The following is a 23311-nucleotide window of genomic DNA, read 5'->3' on the forward strand; positions in this document are numbered from 1 at the left end:
CTCACTTGTGATTCTTGTTCAGACAATTGCTAAGAGAAACAGGAGATAATGCTGCCTGCTGCTTATTTATAAAATCATCTGCAAAATGAAAACAGGTGTTCTCATGGCACTCCTGTGGCCAGCATTGCAAGTTACATGTGTCCAGGATGTGCTAAACATTTGTCACTTCATGATTCAACTTGTAGGATCTAAAATTTTGCCTTGTTTTGTTGTTCAGTTTGGGTAAAGAACAAAAAATCTACATTTGTAAGTACAGTAAACCCTTGAGAAGTGCAATTTCAATTTGTGCCTAACTCATTAAAAGCAAATGAAAATGGTGCGCAACTCCAGCCCCCCCCCCCCCCCCCGCTTCCCTAGCTGGGAGAGCCCAGCAGGCACACAGCTGTTTGTGGTGTGATTTCTCCCAGCTGGGAGAAACCACAGTGTAAACAGCTGTGTTCCCACCACCTGGGAGAAGCTGAGGGCCGTGTGGCTGCCCTCCCACACTTCTCCCAGCTGCCCACTCCCCCAGTCAGAGGATCTCCCCAGTTCCCCCCAATTTACATGAAATTCAGTTTACGTTGAGGTTGCACAGGATGCAACCACTGTGTAAATCGAGGGATTACTGTAGTAATATGAAGTTAGAGATTCCATTCCTGTAATTATGTGAAAATCAGGATGTGGGGAGGTTCTTCAAGATAACAGTGCAAAATAATCACACTGAAAACATTCCTAAACAAAGTGATTTTGCACCTGATCAGTGTTTTGATCTAATTCCCATATGATGATCATTACTTTACTTCGAAAAAAATATGAGGGCCAAGTTAGTATATTATACAAATTATCTTTGAAAGATCTTTCTATTGCTTGAGGACTTGTTTGTCTCATACCTTGCACTTTTTTCAATCACTCATCATGTAAGACATTCCTTTAAAAACAAAGTTGCTGTGATACATCTCTGCTGAAATATGATACACCACAGTAATGAGGCGGGGAGAAAGTTTTGTGTTTTAGGAGCTTGATCCATATGCCTCAATTTTATCTTGCAGTGCATTTTTGTTTCTTTTAGTGTATTTGTGCTTTCTTTAGAAGGGAGGCAGGAGACACCACAGATGGCCAACAAGTCCTTTCAGGGCCACAGCCAGCTGCTCCTTTAAAGGGCTGTACCCTCCATTCCACACGAGCTGAGTGCTGCCCAGCTGCCTCCAGCCAGGCAGAGCCTGCACATGCTCCAGGATGGAGTCTCAGCAGCAGCACCTGCATGAGGACACCCTCGTCCTGGAGACCCTCCTGGCCATGCTCTGCACCATTGCTGCAGCTGCCCCTGAGCTACTCAGGTGGCTGAGCAACCACTTGGGGCTGTGTGGCCCCTGCCCAGGACACCATCACCACCCCACCATGTGCTCCAGAGCCTCTGGAGCCACCCCAGCAGCACTGACTGGTGGGAGCACCTGGTCCTGGGCAAGTGGGATGATCAAAGATGGCTCAGGAATTTCTGCATATCAAGGCACACCTTCAACGAGATCGGCAACTGGCTCACCCCTGCACTCTGACACCAGGACACCTGCATGCAGCCCCCTTTCTCCCTCGAGAAGTGGGTCGCAATTGCCATCTGGAAATTGTCCACCTCGGACTCCTACCACTCCGTAGGACAGAAGTTTGGGATGGGCAAGGCCACTACTGGGGCCACACTTATGGACATAAGTCAGGCCCGGGTCACATGCCTCCCCCAGGTGGGTGGGGAGGCCAGGGCAAGGGGAACCCTTGGTTGCAGGGGGGGATGGCAGGCAAGGAGGGGACCAGAAGGCAGGCAGGGGAACAGGTGCAGGCAGGCAAGCAGGGTGCGGGTCAGGGGCAGTGTTGTGGACAGCCCACCATACTCTCACTGGAGCACGTTCCCCCTCTCTGCTGTTTAGATCATCTGAACCATCAATGTGATGCTGCTGTACAGGGTTGTCTGCCTGAGGGAGCTGGATGCTGTCATAGCAGGCTTCTCAGAACTGGGATTCCTGAACTGCTTCAATTCCTTGGATGACATGCACATCCCTGTCCATGCCCCAGCACACAGCACTCGCCAGTACATAAATGGGAAGGACTACCATTCAATGGTCCTCCGGGACCTGGTGGACACAAGGGGCTGGTTCACAGCCATCTACGTGGGCTGGGCTGGCCACACCCATGATGCCCACATATTCTGGAACTCTGGGCTCTGCCAGTGCATGGGGGCCAGCGCATTCATCCCACAGTGGGAGAAGCCAGTGGTGGGGCAGACCTCACCATGCTGCTCTGCATGGTGACAGATGCAGCCTACTCTTTACAGCTGTGGCTCATGCAGCTGTATATGGACCACCTTGACACCACCTGGAACACGTTCAACCTCGGCCTCAACCACATCTGGAATGTTGTGGAGCAGGCCTTCAGCCACCTTAGGAGTCAGTGGAGGTGCTCCCCATGATGTTGGTCGGGTCTTTCACATGTCCCAGGTGGTGGGCACAAGCTGCATCCTCCACAACTTTGTGGAGGGCAAGGGGGACACTTACATCTGGCGGGGCAGCAGGCTGGCACCATCTATGAAGAGCTGGGCACCACTCCCATCTGCCAGGCCCACCAGGGTGGCCTCTGAATTAGGGAGGCTGTCAGGCAGGTCTTTGTCAATGGCCACCTGTGACCCACATCCACCCCTCACTAACCCCACCACCAGCACCTCCCCTGCACATCCAATACTCACTATCCCTCCCCAAACAGCATGGCACATGGCGATTTAAGCCAAATAAACATTTATGAATGTTACAGAAACTAACCTGAAACTATGTATGGGGGCTGGGCAACAGTGGAGTATGGGGGGAGGCAGGCAGGCTCCTAATCTGGACCAGGGGGCAGGAAAGCTCTTAACCTGGAGGTGGGAGGGAAGGCTCAATCCAGGGCTGGAGTGATAGGCTGCAAGTCCTATTGTCTCCAGGATCCCTTGCCTCCCCAAAAGCGGGGTCCCTGACAGGGTGGAGAGGGGTGGGCAGCACCAGCAGATAAAGCAGCAGAGGATCTTGCAACAGGCTTGTTGCGGGGGGTTGGGGGCGCAAGGAGATGGCCCATGTTTGTCATATGCTCCAGGAGCATGGTGCTGATGCCCTCCAGGGTGGTCAGCAGCCCGGCCCACACTGCCCTCCACCACTCCAGGTTGTCATCAGCAAGCCAGAGGTGCCACTCAGCCACCTTGGCCTGGCGGCAGATGGCCAGGTCCTCCTCCACCCACTGTGGGGCCCTCTGGCCACAGCCCTGCTGGCACACCATGTGGGGTGGGGCTCGGCACCCTACACATTTGCTTAGGGGCTCCCCTGGACTAGGGACAGCACAGGGCTCTCCTGGCCCTGGGATGGTGCAGCTGTACGTAGAGAAGGACAGTGTGTTGGTGCAATATTATTACTGGGGGGCAGGGGGGCTGACCATGGGGTGGCATCCTTCCCACAGTTTGCATCCTCCCCATTGGGGCACCTGCCCCCATTCCAGGGCTGGCATCCCATGCAACAGCATGGCAGCCGGGGGTGGGGGGCATCTCGGTTGGGTGGTGGTTCCCAGCATATGGTGAGTGGTGCCCTGGTGCTATCCAGCCCTGACCACCCACCACCCCACGTGCAGATCTCAATGCTATCCTCCAGGGGTGGGTGCTGGCCATCACCGGCAGGCCATCACAGGGTGCAGAGTACCATGCTGGGCTGGGAAGTGTGCAGCCTGGAACCACTGGTCCTGTGTGCAGCCAGCTGGCTGGTGCGTTGCCACTACCCCATGGACCAGAGTGTGTGTCCTGCTGTGTATGTACCTGAGGGTCTTTCAGCGATGTCTGGGGATAAATGGGAGGGGATGTAGATTGTCAAGTCCCCTTTCTTGCTTGACCACTCAGTGGTGCCCTCATTCTCCCGGGTCCCCAGTCCAGGCTTCTCCTCTGCCTCTGGCTGTGGCTCATCCGTATCAAGGACAGGTAGGGGTTGGGTGCTGTCCTGGGGCCTCAGGATGTCCTGTAGCTCCCAGAAATAGGGACAGGTGTCTGGAGCTGCCCCAGAGTAGCCACTCTGGTCCCAGGCCTGGGCATAGCCCTGCTACAGTTCTTTAACTTTCCTGCATACTTGTTCCGCAGTATGCCCAGGTTGGCCCCTCGTGAGGAGGCCCTGGGCCAGGCAGGTGAATGCAGCGGCATTTCACCGCTTCACCCCATTTCATGGAGGACTTCCTCCTCCTTCTACAAGCTGAGGAAGCCCCTCAGCTCCCACTCTGTTGAGGAGGGAGCCCTTTTATTTTTCTCAGTCCCAGGACTTTAGGTGCCCTGTGACAGCTCTGAAGTGGGGCCTTGGGGCTCCTGCGGGGGTTCACCATGGCTTGCTGCTGCTGTCCTGGGACTGTGCAGAGGGCATGCTGCTGGGGCTGCTCCTACTGTGCTCTCAGCTTCCTGCCACAGGGTTCCTGTGTCTGTGCTGCTTTAAGGGCAGCCGGATGCAGGGATCATAAAGCCCCGCTGCTGCAGGCTGAAGTGCCCCGTGCTCCAGCTGACTGGTGCCATGGTGGACCCCTCTTTCAAAAGAGCAGGCTGTGGAGCATCTACATGTGTACCCTTTTGAAATAGTTTTTTGAAAGGGGGCGCTCTTTCTGATATGGGATACGTTCTGATGTCTGCATCCTGGTCCTTCACTTTTCTGTCGAAAGAACGTGTTACACGTGTAGATGCTCCCCCCATTCTTTTGTAAGAGGGCCACATATTTCAAATTTTGTGCATGTGTAGACACAACTAAAAAGTTTGCTCCCACTCAACTAGGGTGTTTGCCTTGATGTGGGAAACCAAAGTTCAAGTCCTTGCTCCAAATTGAGCAGAGCAGCTAACTGAAGATAGGTCATCCGTAGTCCAAGCAAGGACCTGAACAAATGAAATAGACAGACTCCCCCACATTTCGTATGCTGACAGTTTTCTTTTTGTTAAAAATGGACCCTTTCCTGCAGAAAAATCTACACACTTAAGTTGCGTGATAGATCTCCAAATGCTATGCCTGTCTAGAGGAAGATCCCCATGGAAAAAGTGGTAGAAAAATTTTGTTTCAGGGGAAAGGCTGGTATCATAGATTCAGTTACTGGTCTAATGCCACATTTGCTTTCCTTGAGTTCACCCCTTTCTCTCAGGCCTTAAATCAGAGCCTCCCTCTGGGTGGAATCTCATGATTCTACCGCTCTCAAACTGGACTGTGGATTTTGGTCCTCAGCTGTTAATCAGGATTACCTCAGCAGGCCTTAGATTTTATACCATCAGTTTTGTTCACTTCAAGAGCTATGACCAGTGATATTTCCCCCTCCTTCACCCCTGAGAAAGCAATTAAATAGTGTATTGTTTGGTTCTAAAAAAAGAATTTAAAAGAAACAGCTCATTTGTGCCTCCCTCTCTCATGCCCTCCAGAGAGTATTTTCAAGTGTTTGGTTTCTGTTTGATATGTGTCTTCCCAGACTTTGCAAAATGACTATGTAACTTTGGGCAAGAATCCAGAAGTCATCGTCACCGCTGATAACTCAGGCATTGTCTTGGAATTTCCTCCAAGTGTTTGTTGGGAGATTGCCACAGTGACCTCAGCTGGGCTAACGGTGAGACCTCATACAGGCAAACAAGACAAATGGGATCTTTTTAAATTTTCAGAACTTTATCATAGAATCATAGAACAATAGAGCTGGAAGAGACCTAAAAAAGCCATCGAGTCCAGCCCCCTGCTCTAAGCAGGACCAAACCCATCAGATCAGCCCTGCCAGGGCTTTGTCAAGGCAAGACTTAAACACCTCCAGGGATGGAGACTCCACTACCCCACTCCATTCCAATGCTTCACCACCCTCCTAGTGAAAAAGTTTTTCCAATGTTCAACCTGGACCTTTCCAACCACAACTTGAGACCATCGTTCTGTGTTCTGCCATCCGTGACCACTGAGAACGGCCTCTCTCCCAACTCTTTGCAGCCTCCCTTCAGTAAGTTGAAGGCTGTTATCAAGTCCCCCCTCAGTCTTCTCTTCTGCAGACTGAACAGTCCCAATTCCCTCAACCTTTCTTCATAAGTCATATGCTCCAGCCCCCTAATTATTTTGCTCGCCTTCCACTGGACCCTCTCCAGTGTATCCACATCCTTTCTGTAAATGGGGGCCCAGAACTGGACACAGTACTCCAGATGAGGCCTCACCAAAGCCAAATAAAGAGGAATAATCACTTCTCTGGATCTACTGGCAACGGTCCTCTTGATTCAACCTAATATGCCATTAGCTTTCTTGGCTACAATGCCACACTGTTGACTCATGTCCAGCTTCTCATCCACTACAACTCCCAGACCTTTTCTGCAAAACTACTACTGAACCAGTCGGACCCCAGCCTGTAACAATGCTTGGGATTCTTCCAGCCCAAGTGCAGGACTCTGCACTTACCCTTTTTGAAACCTCATCAGATTTCTTGCAGCCCAGTCTTCCAATTTGTCTAAGTCAGTCTGGACCCTGTCCCTACCCTCCAGCGTAAGTACCTCTCCCCCTAGCTTAGTGTCATCCACAAACTTGCTGAGGGTGCAATCCTACCCTTCATCCAGGTCATTGATAAATATGTCAAACAGAACAGGACCCAGAACCGAACCTTGGGGCACTCCACTAGAAACCAACTGCCATCCCAACATCAAGCTGTTGATCATTACCCTCTGGGCTCAACCTTCTAGCCAGCTTTCTATCCATCTTACCGTCCATTTATCCAATCCACATTCCTTTAACTTGCTGACAAGAATATTGTGGGAGACCGCATCAGAATCTTTGCTAAAGTCCAGATAATCACATCCATTGATTGTTCCCTGTCCACAAAGCCAGTTATCTCATCGTAGAAACCAATCAGATTGGTCAGGCATGACTTGCCCTTCATGAATCCATGCTGACTATTCCTGATCACTCTCCCCTCTTCCAAGTGCCTCAAAATGACTTCCTTGAGAGCCCTTCCATGACTTTTCCAGGGACTGATGTAAGACTGACCGGCCCATAGTTCCCTGGATCATCCTTCTTCCCTTTTTTAAAGATGGGCACTACATTTGCCTTTTTCCAATCATCCAGGATCTCTCCCAATCTCCACGACTTTTCAAAGATAACAGCCAAGGGCTCATCAACAACATACACCAACTCCCTCAGAACCCTAGGATGAATTAGGTCCGGGCCCATCGATTTATGTACATTTAGCTTGTTTAGATGGCTCCTAACCTGTTCTTTCCCCACCAAAGGCTGTCCACCTTCATCCCACAATGCATCACTTATCACATTAGTCTGGGAGCTCTTTGTCCGTGAAAACAGAGGCAAAGAAAGCATTAAGTACTTCAGCTTTCCCTACATCATCTGTCACTGGATTACTTCCCTCATCCAGTAGGGGCCCCACACCCTCTCTGATCAACTTCTTCTTGGTAACATGCCTGTAGAAACTTTCCTTGTTATCCTTCACATTCCTAGCAAATTGCAATTCCAGTTGAGCTTTCGCCTTCCTGATAACTGCCCTACATTCTCGAGCTATACGTTTATACCCCTCCCTAGACATCTGTCCCAGTTTCCACTTTTTGTAAGCTCCCTTTTTGTGCCTAAGTTTTCCAAGGATTTTCCCAGTAAGCCAGTCTGGTCTCCTACCATATTTACTTCTCTTGCTGCACATCGGGGCAGTTTCTTTCTGCACCTTCGATAGGGCTTCCTTAAAATACTGCCAGTTTTCCTGGACTCCTTTTCCCTTCATGGTAGCATCCCAGGAGATTCTGCCCATCAGGTTCCTGAAGGAGTCAAAGTCTGCTTTTCTGAAGTCCAAGGTGTGTAATTTGCTGCTCTCTTTCCTTCCTTTGGTCAGAATCCTGAAGTCTACCTTCTCATAATCACTGCTTCCCAAGTTGTCCCCCACCTCTACCTTCCCTATTAGCTCCTCCCTGTTTGTAAGCAGCTGGTTGAGCGGCGCACAACCTTTGGTCATGTCCTTCAGCACTTGTACCAAGAAGTGATCCCCAACTTTCTCCAGAAATTTTCTGGACTGCTTGTGTACCACCGTATTGGTCTCCCAACAGATGTCAGGGTAATTGAAGTCCCCCATGTTGAGGAGAGCCCGCGATCTGGAAACTTCTCTCAGTTGTCTAAAAAAAGCCTAATCTACCTCATCATCCTGATTTGGCGGCCTGTAGCAGACACCAACCACCACATCTCCAGTGCTGCCTACAGGCTTTTCTCCCTCTATGTACTGGAGTTCCAAGCAATCGTAGTGCTCCCTTACATATGGTGCAACCCCTCCTCCTTTTCTCCCTTGCCTGTTCTTCCTGAACAGTTTATACCCTTTCATGGCAATGCTCCAGTCATGCAAGTTATCCCACCAGGTCTCTGTTATTCCAATCAAGTCATAGTTCTTGGACTGAGCCAGGGCTTCTAATTCCTCCTGCTTGTTTCCCAGGCTTCTGGCATTGGTGTACAAACACCTTAGATAACCAGTCGATCTCCCCTCCCTCACTATATGAACCAAGGGTCCACTTTTGTTGTACATTCCTCTTTGCATTTCTTCCCGGCTTCCAAGTTCCTTTCTACCCACAGGGTTTCAGTCACCGTCCCTCAGTGAACCTAGTTTAAAGCTCTGCTCACTAAGTTTGCAAACCTACTTGCGAAAATGCTACTTCCTCTCTTGGTTAGGTGGACCCCATCTCTTCCCAATAATCCTTGTGCCCGGAACAGCATCCCATGATCAAAGAATCCAAAGCCCTCTCTCCAACACCACCTGCATAACCATGTATTGACTTCCTCAATTTGATGGTCCCTACCTAGCCCTTTCCCTTTGACAGGAAGGATGGACGAGAACACCACTTGCGCTCCAAATTCTTCGACCCTTCTTCCCAGCACCACATAACCTGCAGTAACCTGCTCAAGGTCATTCTTGGCCGTATCATTAGTTCCCACATGCAGAAGTAGGAAGGGGTAGTATTCCGAAGGCTTTAGCAGTTTTGTAAGGCTCTCAGTCACATCCTGACTTCAAGCTCCCGGTAAACAGCACACCTCACAAGATTGCAGGTCCGGTCAGCAGATGGATGGTTCAGTCCCTCTTAGGAGGAAGTCACCTACCACCACCACCCATCTTTTTCTTCTGGGGGTGGTGGTCATTGAACCCCCATCCCTAGGACTATACATCTTCTGTCCTGCAGTAGAAGCAGTTCTCTTGTGATTTTCTTCCTGTGAGGCTCCTTCCAAAGCATTCACCACCATAGAACCAGTGAAGAGTGCCTGAAAGTGATTACTTATCTGTATGTCAACGGGGTACTCATTTACTGGCCTTCTTTTTCTTCTAGAAGTTACATGCTGCCAGTTCTCCGCTTCATCCCTTACCACCCTCCCCGGTTCTTCTGCCTGCCTTCCTTGCAAAGCTAAATGCTCCCTTCTGTCAAGGAAATCCTCATCCTCCCTGATTAAGGATAGGGTCAACACTTGAGCCTCCAGTCCTCTAATTTTTTGTTCTAAAATGGAGACCAGCTTGCACATAGTGCAGAAGAAATTCCTTCTTTCCTCAGGGAGGAAGACAAACATGGCATATCCCGAGCAGGTAACAGCAGCAGACCTGTCACTATCCATGCCTGCCATCCTTCCTGGAGAACTTCCTCTCTAACTCCCTGTTCACAAGCTCACCTGCCTGGACGCTGCTTTATAAAGCCCTGAACTACCTCAAAGTCCCTCCCCTTACTGAGGCTCAGCCAATCAGCAGAGGCTTCTAGATAACAAGCTTATTCAGAAGCCAACAGATTCCAACTGCCAGTCCCAGTCCACCCTCTGTGGGGTGGGGGGGGCAGGGGAAAAAAAAACTGGCAACCACACACCACAGAGCAGAAAAATGCCACAACCACAGCCAGAAGCTCCAAACGCAACACTCACCTGGACAGCCTCTTACTTAAGAATCCTGTTTTGGCTTCTCCTTTACCTGCCTGTAGAACTTCCTCTCTAACTCCCTGTTCAGGAGGGAAAACCTACGAATTATACCTGAAGGGATGATAATGTAAAACACAAGCAAATACTTAGAACTTCTAATAAACGACAAGTTACCAACACATTCGCTTTTGATTTCTTGTACATGGTATTCTTCTTTAATGCGTACACTTAATACTGCAAAAGAGATTACTCGACAGTATATTAGTGTCACTTCAGAGAAGAATGCTTGTGTATCCAGTTCCATTCTTGCTGTCCTCTTCTTGGCTTCTCTTTGGCTTGAATTACTCTTTAGATTCAATATTTCTGTTTCTTTAACTAGAGTTCCTATATAAAAAGAGGACACCTCTGAGCAAGAGTGTATCAGTATCTATCAACTCACATATTAATATACTTACATTTTGAAAGGTCAAATATGTTAACCCTACTTTATCTATTTTCACAGACTTTAACCATGTAATGATCTTGGAGTTCATTAAATAACAAACCAGTAAATCCAAAAAGGAATAAAATGTTAATAAAATAAACTGAAGAGCATTTCTGATGAACTGTTGCACACAGCTATGTGGTGCTCCCAGTCCCTCCAAAGAACTTCTCCCAATGTCTATGTTTAAAATATTGTCCTTTCTGAGAGACACTCTCTAAATTATAATCCTACACAAATAGTTCTACATCTTCCTTTTACAGGAAAACACATTAGCTCTATATAAATATGGATCTACTGTTTAAGAACACTAAATAAATTTTCAGCTTCATAAACCCAATGTGTCAAGTTTCTAGAGAGAAATTATCAGCACATCACTCTCACATGAGTCTTTACCACTCATTTTCTTCAAATTCCTCTCCTCCAGGCAGGTTATTAAGTCTCCATGAATCTTTCTGGATGTTTAATTTTCTGCTCTGATTTTCTTAGAATTAGCCTTTCATTAGAGTCTCTTGTTACTTGACAGTTTCTCTTTTTTTGTGTTGATGAAATATCAGTCTGATTTGAAATGTGAGTCCCCCATCTATTGTCAGTGTGTTTAAACTTTCTGGGATTACTCAGAGATTTTTTTGATTGTATGTAAAGGTAACCTTCTGGTCTGTCTCCACTACATAAAACCTTGTATTCAGATTTTCTTTGTCCCCAAGTATCAGAGGTGTGATTAGTCAGACACATACTGTCACCTAGGGTAAAAGAATGGAGGTTGTTGGGAGGGGTGGGGGGGTTTGTTAATATATTCTTGCTTCCAGTTCTTATTCTTGTTATCTTCTGTATGGTTTCATTGTTCTGAAATTTAAGCAGTTTTATCAATTACTGGTAAATTAGATGTGATCCTTTTTCCCCATTAACAACTGAGCTTAACACAAGCCATTCTCCAGTGGTGTACATTGGTAAAAAAAGTAACAGTTTATACAAGACACCTCACTTTGCATGAGCATCTATCTGTATTAAATACATAGACCTTTCCACAAGTCCATTTGATTTGTGGCAATTTAGATTTAATGTTTTGTGATGAAAATCCCAATGTATGGCAAATTACCTAAAACCTTGCATTAGAAAATTGCAGTCTGTTATGGCTAAAACTTTCACCTGGAACTCCATGCCTGGAGAAAATTTGCTTCATGCCAGCTGTCACTGACTTTCATTAGTACCATGCAATGTGCATATTTCTGGATTCAGAGAGCGATAGTTCTTTGAATGCCAGGTAAATAAGTCAATGTCTACCTTCTCATAAGGCCTTTATGGAACTGGATGACACTCAGTGGCCTCTGTCTGTTGGTATGGCTTGTATTTCAAGCATAAAAAAGCAGTATCTTACCACATGGTGTTGTTCTTTGCACATTTGCACATTTCAATTCCTAATTGATCCTGATGGATCTTTTGTAGCATTTGGTTTTGAAGGCTCATTGGAATTACAATCTTATTGCTCTTGAAAATCACTCCATCTATCATAGTAAGTTCATGTTTTTGGTTCCAATAGTTTCTTACAGTTGAACAGCAACTCCACCCTTCTTTAGGCCACCATTTAATGATCACTTCTCTAAGGATCCCCAATAATTAATCTTTCTTTTCATCCACTAGCTCAGTATCTAGATCTTTTTCTTTCCCTCCTTATTCTCTTAACAGGTTCTAAGCCCCACCCTCTGCATGGGTGGATCAGGATTTCTTTCCTCAGCTTGAGCTGCCCTCTTTGCACCTGTTCCTCACCCAGGACAGTGTTCTGTGCTGCTGCATCAAAGCTGCAGCAGATGCCAGTTCCAGGGTTGGGATTACTACATTGTCTTTCCACATATATTTTTCAACTCCCGTTTATCTAGACCTATACATTTATACCGGAAAGACTAATAATTCAGGAACTAATAACTCATTTTCTATATAGGTCTCACTGACCAGGTTGTATAGCATAGTCATAAAATAATTGCAGATCAGTATTCTTAGATTTTTACATTGCCGCTTCATAGCCATCAAAGTCGTGTGATGTAAGTTAGAAAATAATCCATTCTTTACCAACATCAACACTGTACAATTGGTTAGGCTTGTAAATTGTGTGTTTTTACCATCCTCTTTAGTAGCCTATATTGATCATTTGTTGGAGCAAGACCATTAATCACAGATAACAATAGACTTCTCTACTAGATACACTGCCCTGTTGTTAGTAAGTTAGAGTGAGGATGCATATGGATATTTTGGAGATTCCATCTTCCTCTTTAAAAATATAGAGTATGATGTATTTATTCTGTGTACTATATCCTATAACCAGATGAAAAGCATGTCTGTGAATGTGTCCCTTGTAGCAGTCTGAGAAGTGGACTAAGGGATGCAACGTGCAATGCAAAAAGGTGGTGAAAAGATTTAAGTAGCATTCATTAGATGCTTGTTTCTAGGAGAGAGGAATATAGTAGATCATACCAATTTGAAGAGTTTCCCCATGGACAAGCTGTATTCATTTTGTAATGTTTTAGAATCCCTATAATTTTCTAGAGAATATAAATAGGAACAATGAGTCATAATTTCTCTGGAAAATGCATTTTATGTCTGTATTTTTTTCAAGAAGCTTAACTGTGTACAATTTATAAAGTCAAAACACATAGAAAAGCACCAACCTTTGTCACTTTAAAACTGTTGGGGCAATATATCTATAAGCCATTATGCTACATTTAAGACCCAATGAAAAACGTTCACATTCAACTGCAAACAACTTTATTTTGATTTCTGACGGTAACAGTAAAAAAGAAGCAAAAAGAAAATGCAATTTTTCAAGTGAAAAAAACTGAGTGTTTCATAGCTAGTATTATAATTTTGTTTGTTGGTCTTCACTGAGGTGGTGTACTGCCTGAAAAGCCCAGTAAGGACTGGAATCTTCTCATGCTAGGGATTGTACAAACAGCAAGAAAGATAAAGTTTACAATTTAAAAAGACAAAGATAATGGGAAAGGGTGATGGCCTTAGCCCTGCTAAAATTGTACACCAAAAATAAGCTTAAATTCAGTGGCACTGAAAAACTGATGGGTAGGTGGAGAAGATTCATAACTTAGTGCTGTCTGCTGGCCTAACTGAACAAACATGAGAAGTTGTCAGACTTAGTGCTCATTCAGGACAGCTCCAATATTTAGATGCTTCTGATATGATAAGGCCTTATTTTTGTGTAAAGAGTTGGGGGTCATGTCCATTAGATTTGTCTATACTTGTCACTATTTGCAACTAAAACATCCTTGTACCCTTCAGAAGAATGGGATTGAGTTGAAGACTAAGCTCAGGAATCCTCACAGCTTGATAGGTCTCCAAACCTGAGCTCCAGCACAGGCGTTGAAGTCTATTCCCCAGTGAAACAACTCCTCAGACCAAGCCCAGCGAGCCTGGGTTGGCTGGCTGAAGCCAGTCATGGTTTTTTTTTTCTTTGCTGTATAGACATACCTCAGGAGGCAGAGTACGGAACTCTCAGCACAGGACAGCAGCAAAGGTGGTTTGGAGCCCATTTCATTCTGGGCTGCTTTGAGGGCAGAGCAGCCCCCTGTCTAATACCGTACAGTTCCTCAGGTCAGTCTGTTCCCAGCTCCCTTTCTGCAGCAGTCACTGCAGTGCTGCATGCTGCAGACCCACTGAGGTGTGCCCTTCCTGTCCCCAGGAAAAAGCCCATTCCTTGTTCTAGAACCTGCCAGGGCATTTTGAAGCCTCAATGTCTTCCTCAGTTCCTGTTTCTCCTCATTTGGATTTGGGGCTGTTAAGATCCCTTCATGCTCTTCTGGCACTTTACCTCAGGTAAAAGGATCTGAAGCCACTCATAGATTGTAAGTGGTAAATGTATTCACATTGATACTGCATCATAATAGCAAATGCTTGCAGTTATTTACTGAGTCAATGACATCTCTGCTGTATATTAGCAAACACATTTAAAAAAAGATATTGAAGCAAAAGCTGCTGGCACTGTCTACTGAGTGGAAAACTGCCAAACACTGGAAACCCAGAGGACAGAACTTACCACACTGTGAAATGTTACAACATGCTGTTCATACTGCTCAAGCAGAGAAACAATTTCCAGTGGCTTTCTTGCATTGCTGAGGACAGTGGAAGAGAGTGGAGTGTCTGATCATAGTCAAAACTGGAAAGGCTAATGCTGCAATTGCTTTCAACCAGCATGATGGTTCATTAGATTTCAGATATGTGGTGTGCAAAAGGCCTTAGAAATTGTTGTTCAGAGCTGAAGTTCAGAGCAATTTACCTACCACTGATGACAGGAAATTAACTTTCCTCTTTCCTTTCAATCCACACATAGCCTTGAAGGCTTCCTAACACACGATTTGACTCCTTGTCCCTTTTAGCTGTTTAATATTCCACTCAAACCCATCAGCCACCAACCCCTCCTTGGTTCTGACCTATTTGCCTAGTTGCTGTATAGCTGTCACCCATCTGGGCATTACTGGTCCAATAGCAGAACTGTGCCAGTAAATGCCAGATCCCCCCTCATTGAAGTAGTGCTATGCGCTCACCCTGTACAATCTATTTCCTCATCAACAGTCCAGCTGCTTGTTAATTCCCTTCATATTTCTACCTGCTCCCATCTCAGCCTATATTCTGACTGGCAACTACTTCCCATATTCTGCAGTTCTCCTGTCTCCCTTCCTCCCAGTCCCACCTTCTTCAGCAACACCCCCCTTCCTTGCTTCTAAAGGTTGATATCAGTTCAACCCAGCAGCCTACCCATCTTCACAAGTGAAATATCTTATCTCAGAAATGGAAGGGACCTCAAGCGGTCATAAAATCCAATCCCCTGCCTCCACATCAGGATTTATCACCATCCCTGTCAGATTTTTTTTTATTTTAATCTAATCTGTCTCAGACCCTTCAAAGGCCTCTTCAATAATTGAAATCACAGCTCTGGGTTTACCAAGCCAATGCTTTAAGCACAGAGCCATTCCTTCGGAACAGTCCCCTGCATAGTCGTTATATTTTGTGACCCTCTCATCAACTTGTGTAGCGCCAGTTGTAAAACCATTTACTGAAATGAGTCGACACTGAGGTGCATCAATGAATGACCTGGTAGTTTTCTCCTATTGCACTCTCCATGCACATTAACAATCCTAATCCAACCCTTTTATCTCTGTGCACTTGTCCTGCCCCAAACGCCTACTCTAATTGGCCTCTCCTGACAGCATTCCATTTCATAGCCTCAAAGGTTAGTAGAACCTCTCTGGCAGAATTATAGGCCCATTTCATTTTTTCTGAGTAGTGAGTCACACGTGAAATCAGTCTGCATCTTTGTACCTGGGTCAATTCACAGAAAATATTTTACCAAAATTCATTTAACTAAAATGCTTCATACATATTAGAGCACAAATTAGTATGTTGTAAGTAATGTTAAGGCTCCTCTATATATGGCAGACCTAACACAGACACAAAAGCAAGATATTGATAGATTACAGCGTCTTATAGACCATATCTTTTGCTCCTCAACACGGATGCACAGCTCAACAGAAGGAAAACCATCATGTAACAAACCACTTATATTGCAACATCTCTACCACCAGATTTCTCACATATTACATCATTCTATTAGTATTATAGTTTGGCTAAGTTTTTATGATGTTTTTAAAGCATGCATAAATGTGAATACACCTGCAGGAACTATGTGGGTTACATTTTTTTTTTCATGGTTTCTAATATTTGCCATTTAGAATCTGTTTTGTTTGTTTGCTTGTTTTCTGGGTTTTCAGAATGAGCACATAATTCTTAATACAGAGTTAAACACATGCATGTGTGCACGTGTGCACACACACACACACACACACACACACAGAGTCATGCTAGTTTTTAACTTAGTGGATTTTTTTTTTTTTACCAAAACACCTGAAGCAAAAAAGTAAGTTTACCTCATTCAAAATTCATACCTGCCTTCAACCTAAAAAATACACTACTGGGGTCACTAAGCCTGACATTGACTTTCTAAAATAGTTTTAACATTTTAAAGTTTTTCTTGCCTTCAGGAATATTTTCAATTATTCCTCTTTACTCTTGCTATCTCATGGGTTCTACTTTAGTTTCTTTTCTGCTTCCATACAAAGTGTTTGCATTTCAGAAGAGTTCCTTCGGTGTCTCTCACAATGTAGATCATGCTTATTTTTTTTCCCAAAAAGACACAACTGTGAAATTAGAGTAAATAGAACAGCAAACAACTGCTAACTGTAACCCGGCCTACTTGTAACATGTACCACTTGTTTACTGAAAAATCAGTCACAATTTAAACAAACATTTTCAACCCTGAATTATTCAGCATTAAGGAAAATAGCTTGCAATAACAGTCTGTATAAACAGTCTGTATAAGAAAAGAAATACTTTGTTATTCTGAAACATCTTTCACTGATGGGTCTTCAAGAGTTTTGTAAACATTATGTCCAAAATATACTTATTTAAATATCGCCATTGTACAGATGGGGAAACCGAGGCATAGATTCTCAGTGTTCCAGAGACAGTCACTGGTAGAACTGAGAACTTGGTCTTGATCAATTGTTTCTAAATCCTACATTTCAATTTCTACATTATCTTATGTCAATATGGACTGTCAAGGTAAATCAGTTTTAGACAGGTGCAACATTTTGGTTTCTGTACTATAAAATGAAATCAGTAAGTGGAAATATAGTGGAAACAAAATGTCACCTTTGATCAAATACTGTGAAGAATAAGTACTGCACTGCATGTGCTTATGTTTAATCATATGAATAACTCTGTCCCTATCCAGTAAAAAAAATCTAGTTGAATTAAACATCTGCTTACATGATTTGCTGAACTGCTGTCTAAATTGATAGGACTTCTATTCTTCCTTTTTAACTTTTTGCACACACACCCAAAGTAGAACATTAAGGGTGGGGATTGTGAATAAGGAGGATTTTTCCCCCGCCTTCTCTGGCATGGATCACTTGCTGTTTTAAACTAGAGTAAATGGCTTCATCTTTGTGACTTGAAGACTTTAAATCCTGATCTAAGAATCTCAGTAATTCAGCCTAAGTTATGAGTCCATTGCAGGGATGGGTGTGTAAGTGTCTGTTTCCTGCGAGGTGAAGGAGGTTAGACTACTTGATCATGACAGTCCTTCTTGCTTTAAAGTCACTGTTGATCTGCTCTTTCGACAGAGAACAGCCAGACTGCCCGGCTACTTGTTCAACAGAACAGCCAACCGGAAGTACAGAAGACAGGGCTGCCCAGTGTCCTGGAAGTCCTGTCTGTCGAGAAAGGGCCCCCCAAAGCATCCACACTGACTTTCTGTCAAGAGATTCTGTCAAGAAAAGCATTCTGCCTCCTGGGGGAACAGCAGAATGCTGTCAACAGAAGTGTTCCATTCTGTTGATATACTGCTGACAGAAAGTATTTGTAATGTGGATGCATCCTGAATTTAGCTGACAAAACTCTCCATTGTAGACATAGCCAAGGCTATGAATCTTTTCTTTTTATCTCTGATACCCAAAATTACTTTCTCAGCAGCAGGACATGTTCCTTGAATATATGATGGGACAACAGAAACATGTCAAATTATCGAAAGTGTTCTGATAAAAGAAAATTTTTTTGAACTCCCCCATTTGCAGTGCCCTATACTGATACAAGTCTTGTGAAAAGTTAATGTAAGACCGGTGTCCCTGAGTCTCTGATGACGAGTATTCCATAACATTTTATGAATGAAAGTAATACTATGTGGAGAAAAAATGTCATACCGAGTGGCTTATAGAATCTGTTTTATTGGTTTCATGTGAAAGCCACTTCATCAAATCAAAAATGTATAAAGAACTGATTTGGGCAAATGAATGAGGGCAACACCCTAATATATCCTCGATTGTCATACAATATGTAGCCTGTGTGCGTTATTTAAGATTAACATACCACATATGGATTCTTATTTTTTGTTGTTTTGGCTTTTGCAGGTATCCAATAGGACCTTTGACATTCCTCTCACTTTGTCTGGAGCAGTAGTTTTAAGGGAGAGACTTAATTATGAAGAAAAGACACGTTACTTTGTTATTGTTCAAGCAAATGTAAGTATGGATTCCATAATGGTTATTTATGTTACTGATTCCTTCTAGATCCTCTTAAAGGTGAGAAATGATGGTAGGAAAGTCTTGTCCATATGCCAGGAGGAAGCTGCTCTTTTTCTTAAAAGTGTTGAAATGTTGCCTAATATTCCTTTAGTCCTCATTATCTTTTAACACAGTTTGGCATAATACGAGTTAGAACAAAGACATTCATGTTTTGAAATAATATTATTTTGGTATGAGGAATGGATTGTATATTTTAAGTATGTGAAAAGTACATTCTAGTGTCACTGAGCGTTTGTTTTCTGACATCTCTAACTATTCTAATTCGATCCGAAATAAGTTTAATGGATGCAATTTAACTGAATCCCTGAGCTTCGAAGTGCAGCCTTTTAAAATGAGGCAATTTTTCTTTCAATTCACACTGTATGCATGTTTAGTGGTTTTTACAGAATGACTAGCAGTGGATAATTTGTGCTGAAATAAAAGTGACATTTAAACTGTATCTAATATAGTTGTCATTGGGACAAAGCTTTCGGTGTCCTTGAAGGCAATGAAAGGTATTTTTTTCCCTTTTCAATAAATTTTTATTTTTAATAGGTAAATGAAAGAATTCTATTGCATTCCTGTGCAACATTATCAGTTCCACAGAAATGGTGTTGATGGTTGAAAAGGATCTTCTCAAATAGCCTTAAAAATGCCATTTGCCTTTGTGCAGAGTTGTTCAATGTTGTTCAAAGAAAGGACAGAATCTATGTGAAACTTCACCTTCACCTTTATAAATGTATCAGGATTTTTGTAGTAAACCAGTTTTTAAAAGTTTTAAGGCCTCAATTTGTAAAGTCGGGGGCAGACTGTTTTTTGCCCTTCTGTGGGAGCACCACATTGGACAGACTGGATCTTCTCCTATCCCAGATCCAGTACCATGTCCAAATGGCCCATCCCCACCACATTTCTGGGGACTTCACATAAGTCTGGAGCTCATGTAACAAGGTTAGGGGGGAAAGAGAGCCAGGGCTGGCATCTGGTTCTGATGGCTCACTCTTCCACTTCAGGGACACCAGGTGGGGCAAGAGCTCCACTCAGCTCCTGAGGTAAAAGGACAGAGAGTGAGCTTGACTGGGTAGAGCTCCTCCATCACTAACAAACCAAACAACCTTGTCCCAAGATCCCATCTGTGCTCTGGGATAACAAACTTCTATGGCTGCTCTCTGATACACTTCGTTGTGTAACCTAAATGTTAATAATCTGAATTGCTGAGTAATCTGCACTATATTACTGAAGGGTCAGAGTTCAAACCCCACTGATCATATCCAGTGAAAAGGTAGTTATGTCTTCACAAAATAGTATTTGCCTTTTCCCCCAACTAGTTTTTAATAAAGGAAAAGATAAATTAAGAAAAGTGAGGTTAAAAGAATGCTATTTAGGTTGCAGCATTTACTATGAAAAAAATTAGGAAATGGCCAATTTATTATTGCTGCCTCTCTCATTGTGAAAATGCATTGTGATACTGTCTTAAATTACATAGTAATGTATCTACTTTCTTAATATTTGTATGTACATGGATATAAATTGAGCATTTTGGAAGAAAGATGCTACTTAAAATAGTTGCTGATAGTTTTGATTATGACTATTATAGTAGTAGTAGGCATCCTTCAGTCTGCATAGACTATGGATCGCGCCCTCAAAAGTTTCAATTGAAGGCTTCATTTACAGCGTCTATTGTGACTATAAAGACCCACACGAGAGTGACAGTCCTTGCTGCATCTCTTGCAGATGCGGTGGGTGTCTGACAAGTCCTTATTGTGCTTTCTGTGTGCTCGCTTCTCCTCTGCTAGCTGTCTGATCTTCAGCTCGCCCTTCTGAAGGCCCTTGTGTAACCCCTGCCTCCATCTTCTGAGGTCGTCTGCTAGTTCTTCCCAGTTGTCCAGCTCGATGTCTACCTCTCTGAGGTCTCTCTTGCAGACATCTTTGTAACGCAACTGGGGGCGTCCAGGGGGTCTTTTGCCAGAGGCTAGCTCACCATACAGGATGTCTTTTGGAATCCTTCCATCGTTCATCCTGTGGACGTGGCCAAGCCAGCGGAGCCGACGCTGCCTGAGGAGGGTGTGCATGGTTGGGATTCCAGCTTGCTCAAGGACGGCTGTGTTGGTCACTCTGTCCTTCCATGGATGCGCCTGAGGCAGCGTAAGTGGAAGACGTTCAGCCTCTTTTCCTGGCGGGCATACAGGGTCCAAGTCTCGCTGCCATAAAGGAGGGTGCTGAGGATGCAGGCTCTGTAGACTTGCATTTTGGTGTGAGTGTACAGCTTGTTGTTATTCCACACTCTCTTGCTGAGTCTGGACAGAGTTGTGGCCGCTTTTCCGATCCTCCTATTTAACTCAGTGTCCAACGACAGGGTGTCAGTGACGGTGGACCCGAGGTAAACGAACTTGTGGACAACCTCTAACGTATAGTTGTCAATGCTGATCGATGGGGATTCAGCAACATCCTGACCGAGTACATTCGTCTTCTTTAGGCTGATGGTAAGCCCAAAGTCCTTGCACGCCTTGGAGAACCGATCCAGCAGTAAAAGTACTTTTACCAGAAGTAAAAGACAAGTTCTATGACGTGCTTGGTGCTGCTGTAGTGCACATACCTGCTCGTGAACAACTGTACATCTTGGGTGACTTCAATGCAAGAGTTGGAGCTGATTGAGCCTCATGGCCTTCATGCTTAGGACACTTCGGTGTGGGAAAAATGAATGACAATGGACAGCGTCTCCTTGAACTGTGCACGTATCGCAATCTATGCATCACAAACACATTCTTCCAAACGAAGCCACAGCACAGAGTGTCGTGGAGACACCCACGCTCGAAGCACTGGCATCAACTTGATGTGGTCATCACTAGGCGTAATAACCTCAAAAATGTCCTTCTGACACGCAGCTATCATAGTGCTGACTGTGATAAAGATCACTCGCTAGTTTGCTCCAAACTCAAGCTGAGACCCAAGAAGCTGTACTGCTCTAAACCTGCTGGAAAGCCCCGCATTGACGCCAGAAAGACGGCAAACTCGGAGAAAGCTGTAAAGTTCAGAGAGACCCTCCAGGAAAATCTGCGCAGCGGCCCTTGGGGCATCGATGAGACATCCAAATGGCAACATCTGAGGGATACAGTTTACAACACGGCCTTGTCGGTGTTTGGAAGAAGAGCTAGAAACACGAACGACTGGTTCGAAGCTAACTCCAATGAGATGATTCCAGTCATTGAAAAGAAGCGCGCTGCACTCCTGGAGTACAAATGCTCACCGAGCCAGAGTACCCAGGAAGCACTTAGAGAGGCCAGAAGAACAGTACAGCAGACAGCCAGGCGCTGTGCCAACAACCACTGGCTCCAGCTATGCAGCAGCATCCAGACCTGTGCCGACTTTGGTAATCTCAGAGGAATGTACGAGGGTATGAAGAAGGCATTAGGACCCACCCAGAACAAGATGGCACCTCTGAAATCCAAATCTGGTGAAGTCATCGCTGACAAAGCCAAACAGACGGAGCGCTGGGTTGAGCACTACTCCGAGCTGTACTCACGCGAGAATGTTGTGGTTGACACAGCCCTCGATGCCGTCGAGCTCCTACCAGTAATGGATGAACTGGATCAAGAACCGACTGTGGATGAACTGAAGAGAGCCATCGACAGCATTGCAGCAGGAAAGGCCCCTGGTCAGGATGGTATACCACCAGAGGTAATCAAATGTGCCGCGGACACACTTCCTGGAACCCCTGCATGAGCTACTGTGCCTGTGCTGGAAAGAGGGTGAGGTTCCACAGGATATGCGTGATGCTAACATTGTAACGTTGTATAAGAACAAAGGAGACAGAAGCGACTGCAACAACTACCGTGGAATCTCCCTCCTAAGCGTCACTGGTAAACTGTTCACTCGCGTCATCCTTGGCAGACTCCAGAAGATTGCTGAGAGGGTGTACCCCGAATTGCAGTGCGGATTCCGCACAGAGAGGTCTACCGTTGACATGGTCTTCTCTCTAAGGCAGCTGCAGGAGAAGTGCAGGGAGCAGAGAAAGCCACTCTACATAGCCTTCATTGACCTGACCAAGGCTTCTGACTTGGTCAGCAGGGATGGTCTGTTCAAGCTGCTCCACAAGATAGGCTGTCCTCCACAGTTACTCAAGATGATCCAGTCGTTCCACGAAGACATGAGAGGAACCATCCAATATGACGGCGCATTATCAGATGCTTTCAGAATCAGGACCGGCATCAAACAAGGATGCATGCTTCCTCCGACATTGTTTGGGATCTTCTTCGCACTCCTCCTGAAGCATGCCTTTGGATCTTCAACAGAGGGCATCTTGCTGCACACAAGATCTGATGGGAAACTGTTTAACCTTGCAAGGCTGAAAGCTAAGACTAAGGTGCGAGAAGTCCTCATCAGAGACATGCTGTTCGCAGACGATGCTGCTGTAGTGTCTCACACAGAAGACCAGCTTCAAAAACTGCTGGATTATATGATAATACAAGAAGAAAATTCAGGAGTTTTGTGCATTTCTGCCTGTGGAATTAAACCACCTGGTAGTGAGCATTTAGATTACCCTATCAAAGCAGTATATCAGATGCTTTACAGAGTATAGCGCCCCTATTCCAAGAGCCTCAGTTCCTTTCTTCTGATTCAGAGAGCAGAAGGCACCTTCAATCATGGTTCAATTTGGAGTTTTTACATGCTTTACCAATTGAGCATAGTTGTATTTTTCTGATTTGTTAGTGTATGTGATAGCATATTTAGTGAGGGTATTTTGCCTTTTCCAGATCTCTTCACACCCTTCTAGGTTTTCCTCAGCAGCTGGATTATTCCAAGAAGGTCTGTCTTTTTTTTTTAAGAAATGC

At 44.8% G+C, this 23311-nt stretch overlaps 1 protein-coding gene across 1 annotated transcript in view; it reads left to right on the forward strand.

Annotated features, from left to right (window-relative positions):
- PCDH15 (protocadherin related 15) overlaps nucleotides 1-23311 on the forward strand; it is a 695579-nt gene that overhangs the window by 191847 nt on the left and 480421 nt on the right. The window contains exon 6 of the mRNA XM_074999591.1: nucleotides 18330-18440. Within this exon, the coding sequence (XP_074855692.1) occupies nucleotides 18330-18440 (111 nt within the window). The remainder of the gene's footprint in view (nucleotides 1-18329; nucleotides 18441-23311) is intronic.

Source organism: Carettochelys insculpta, chromosome 7 (genome assembly GCF_033958435.1).
Source record: "Carettochelys insculpta isolate YL-2023 chromosome 7, ASM3395843v1, whole genome shotgun sequence".
NCBI lineage: Eukaryota > Metazoa > Chordata > Testudines > Carettochelyidae > Carettochelys > Carettochelys insculpta.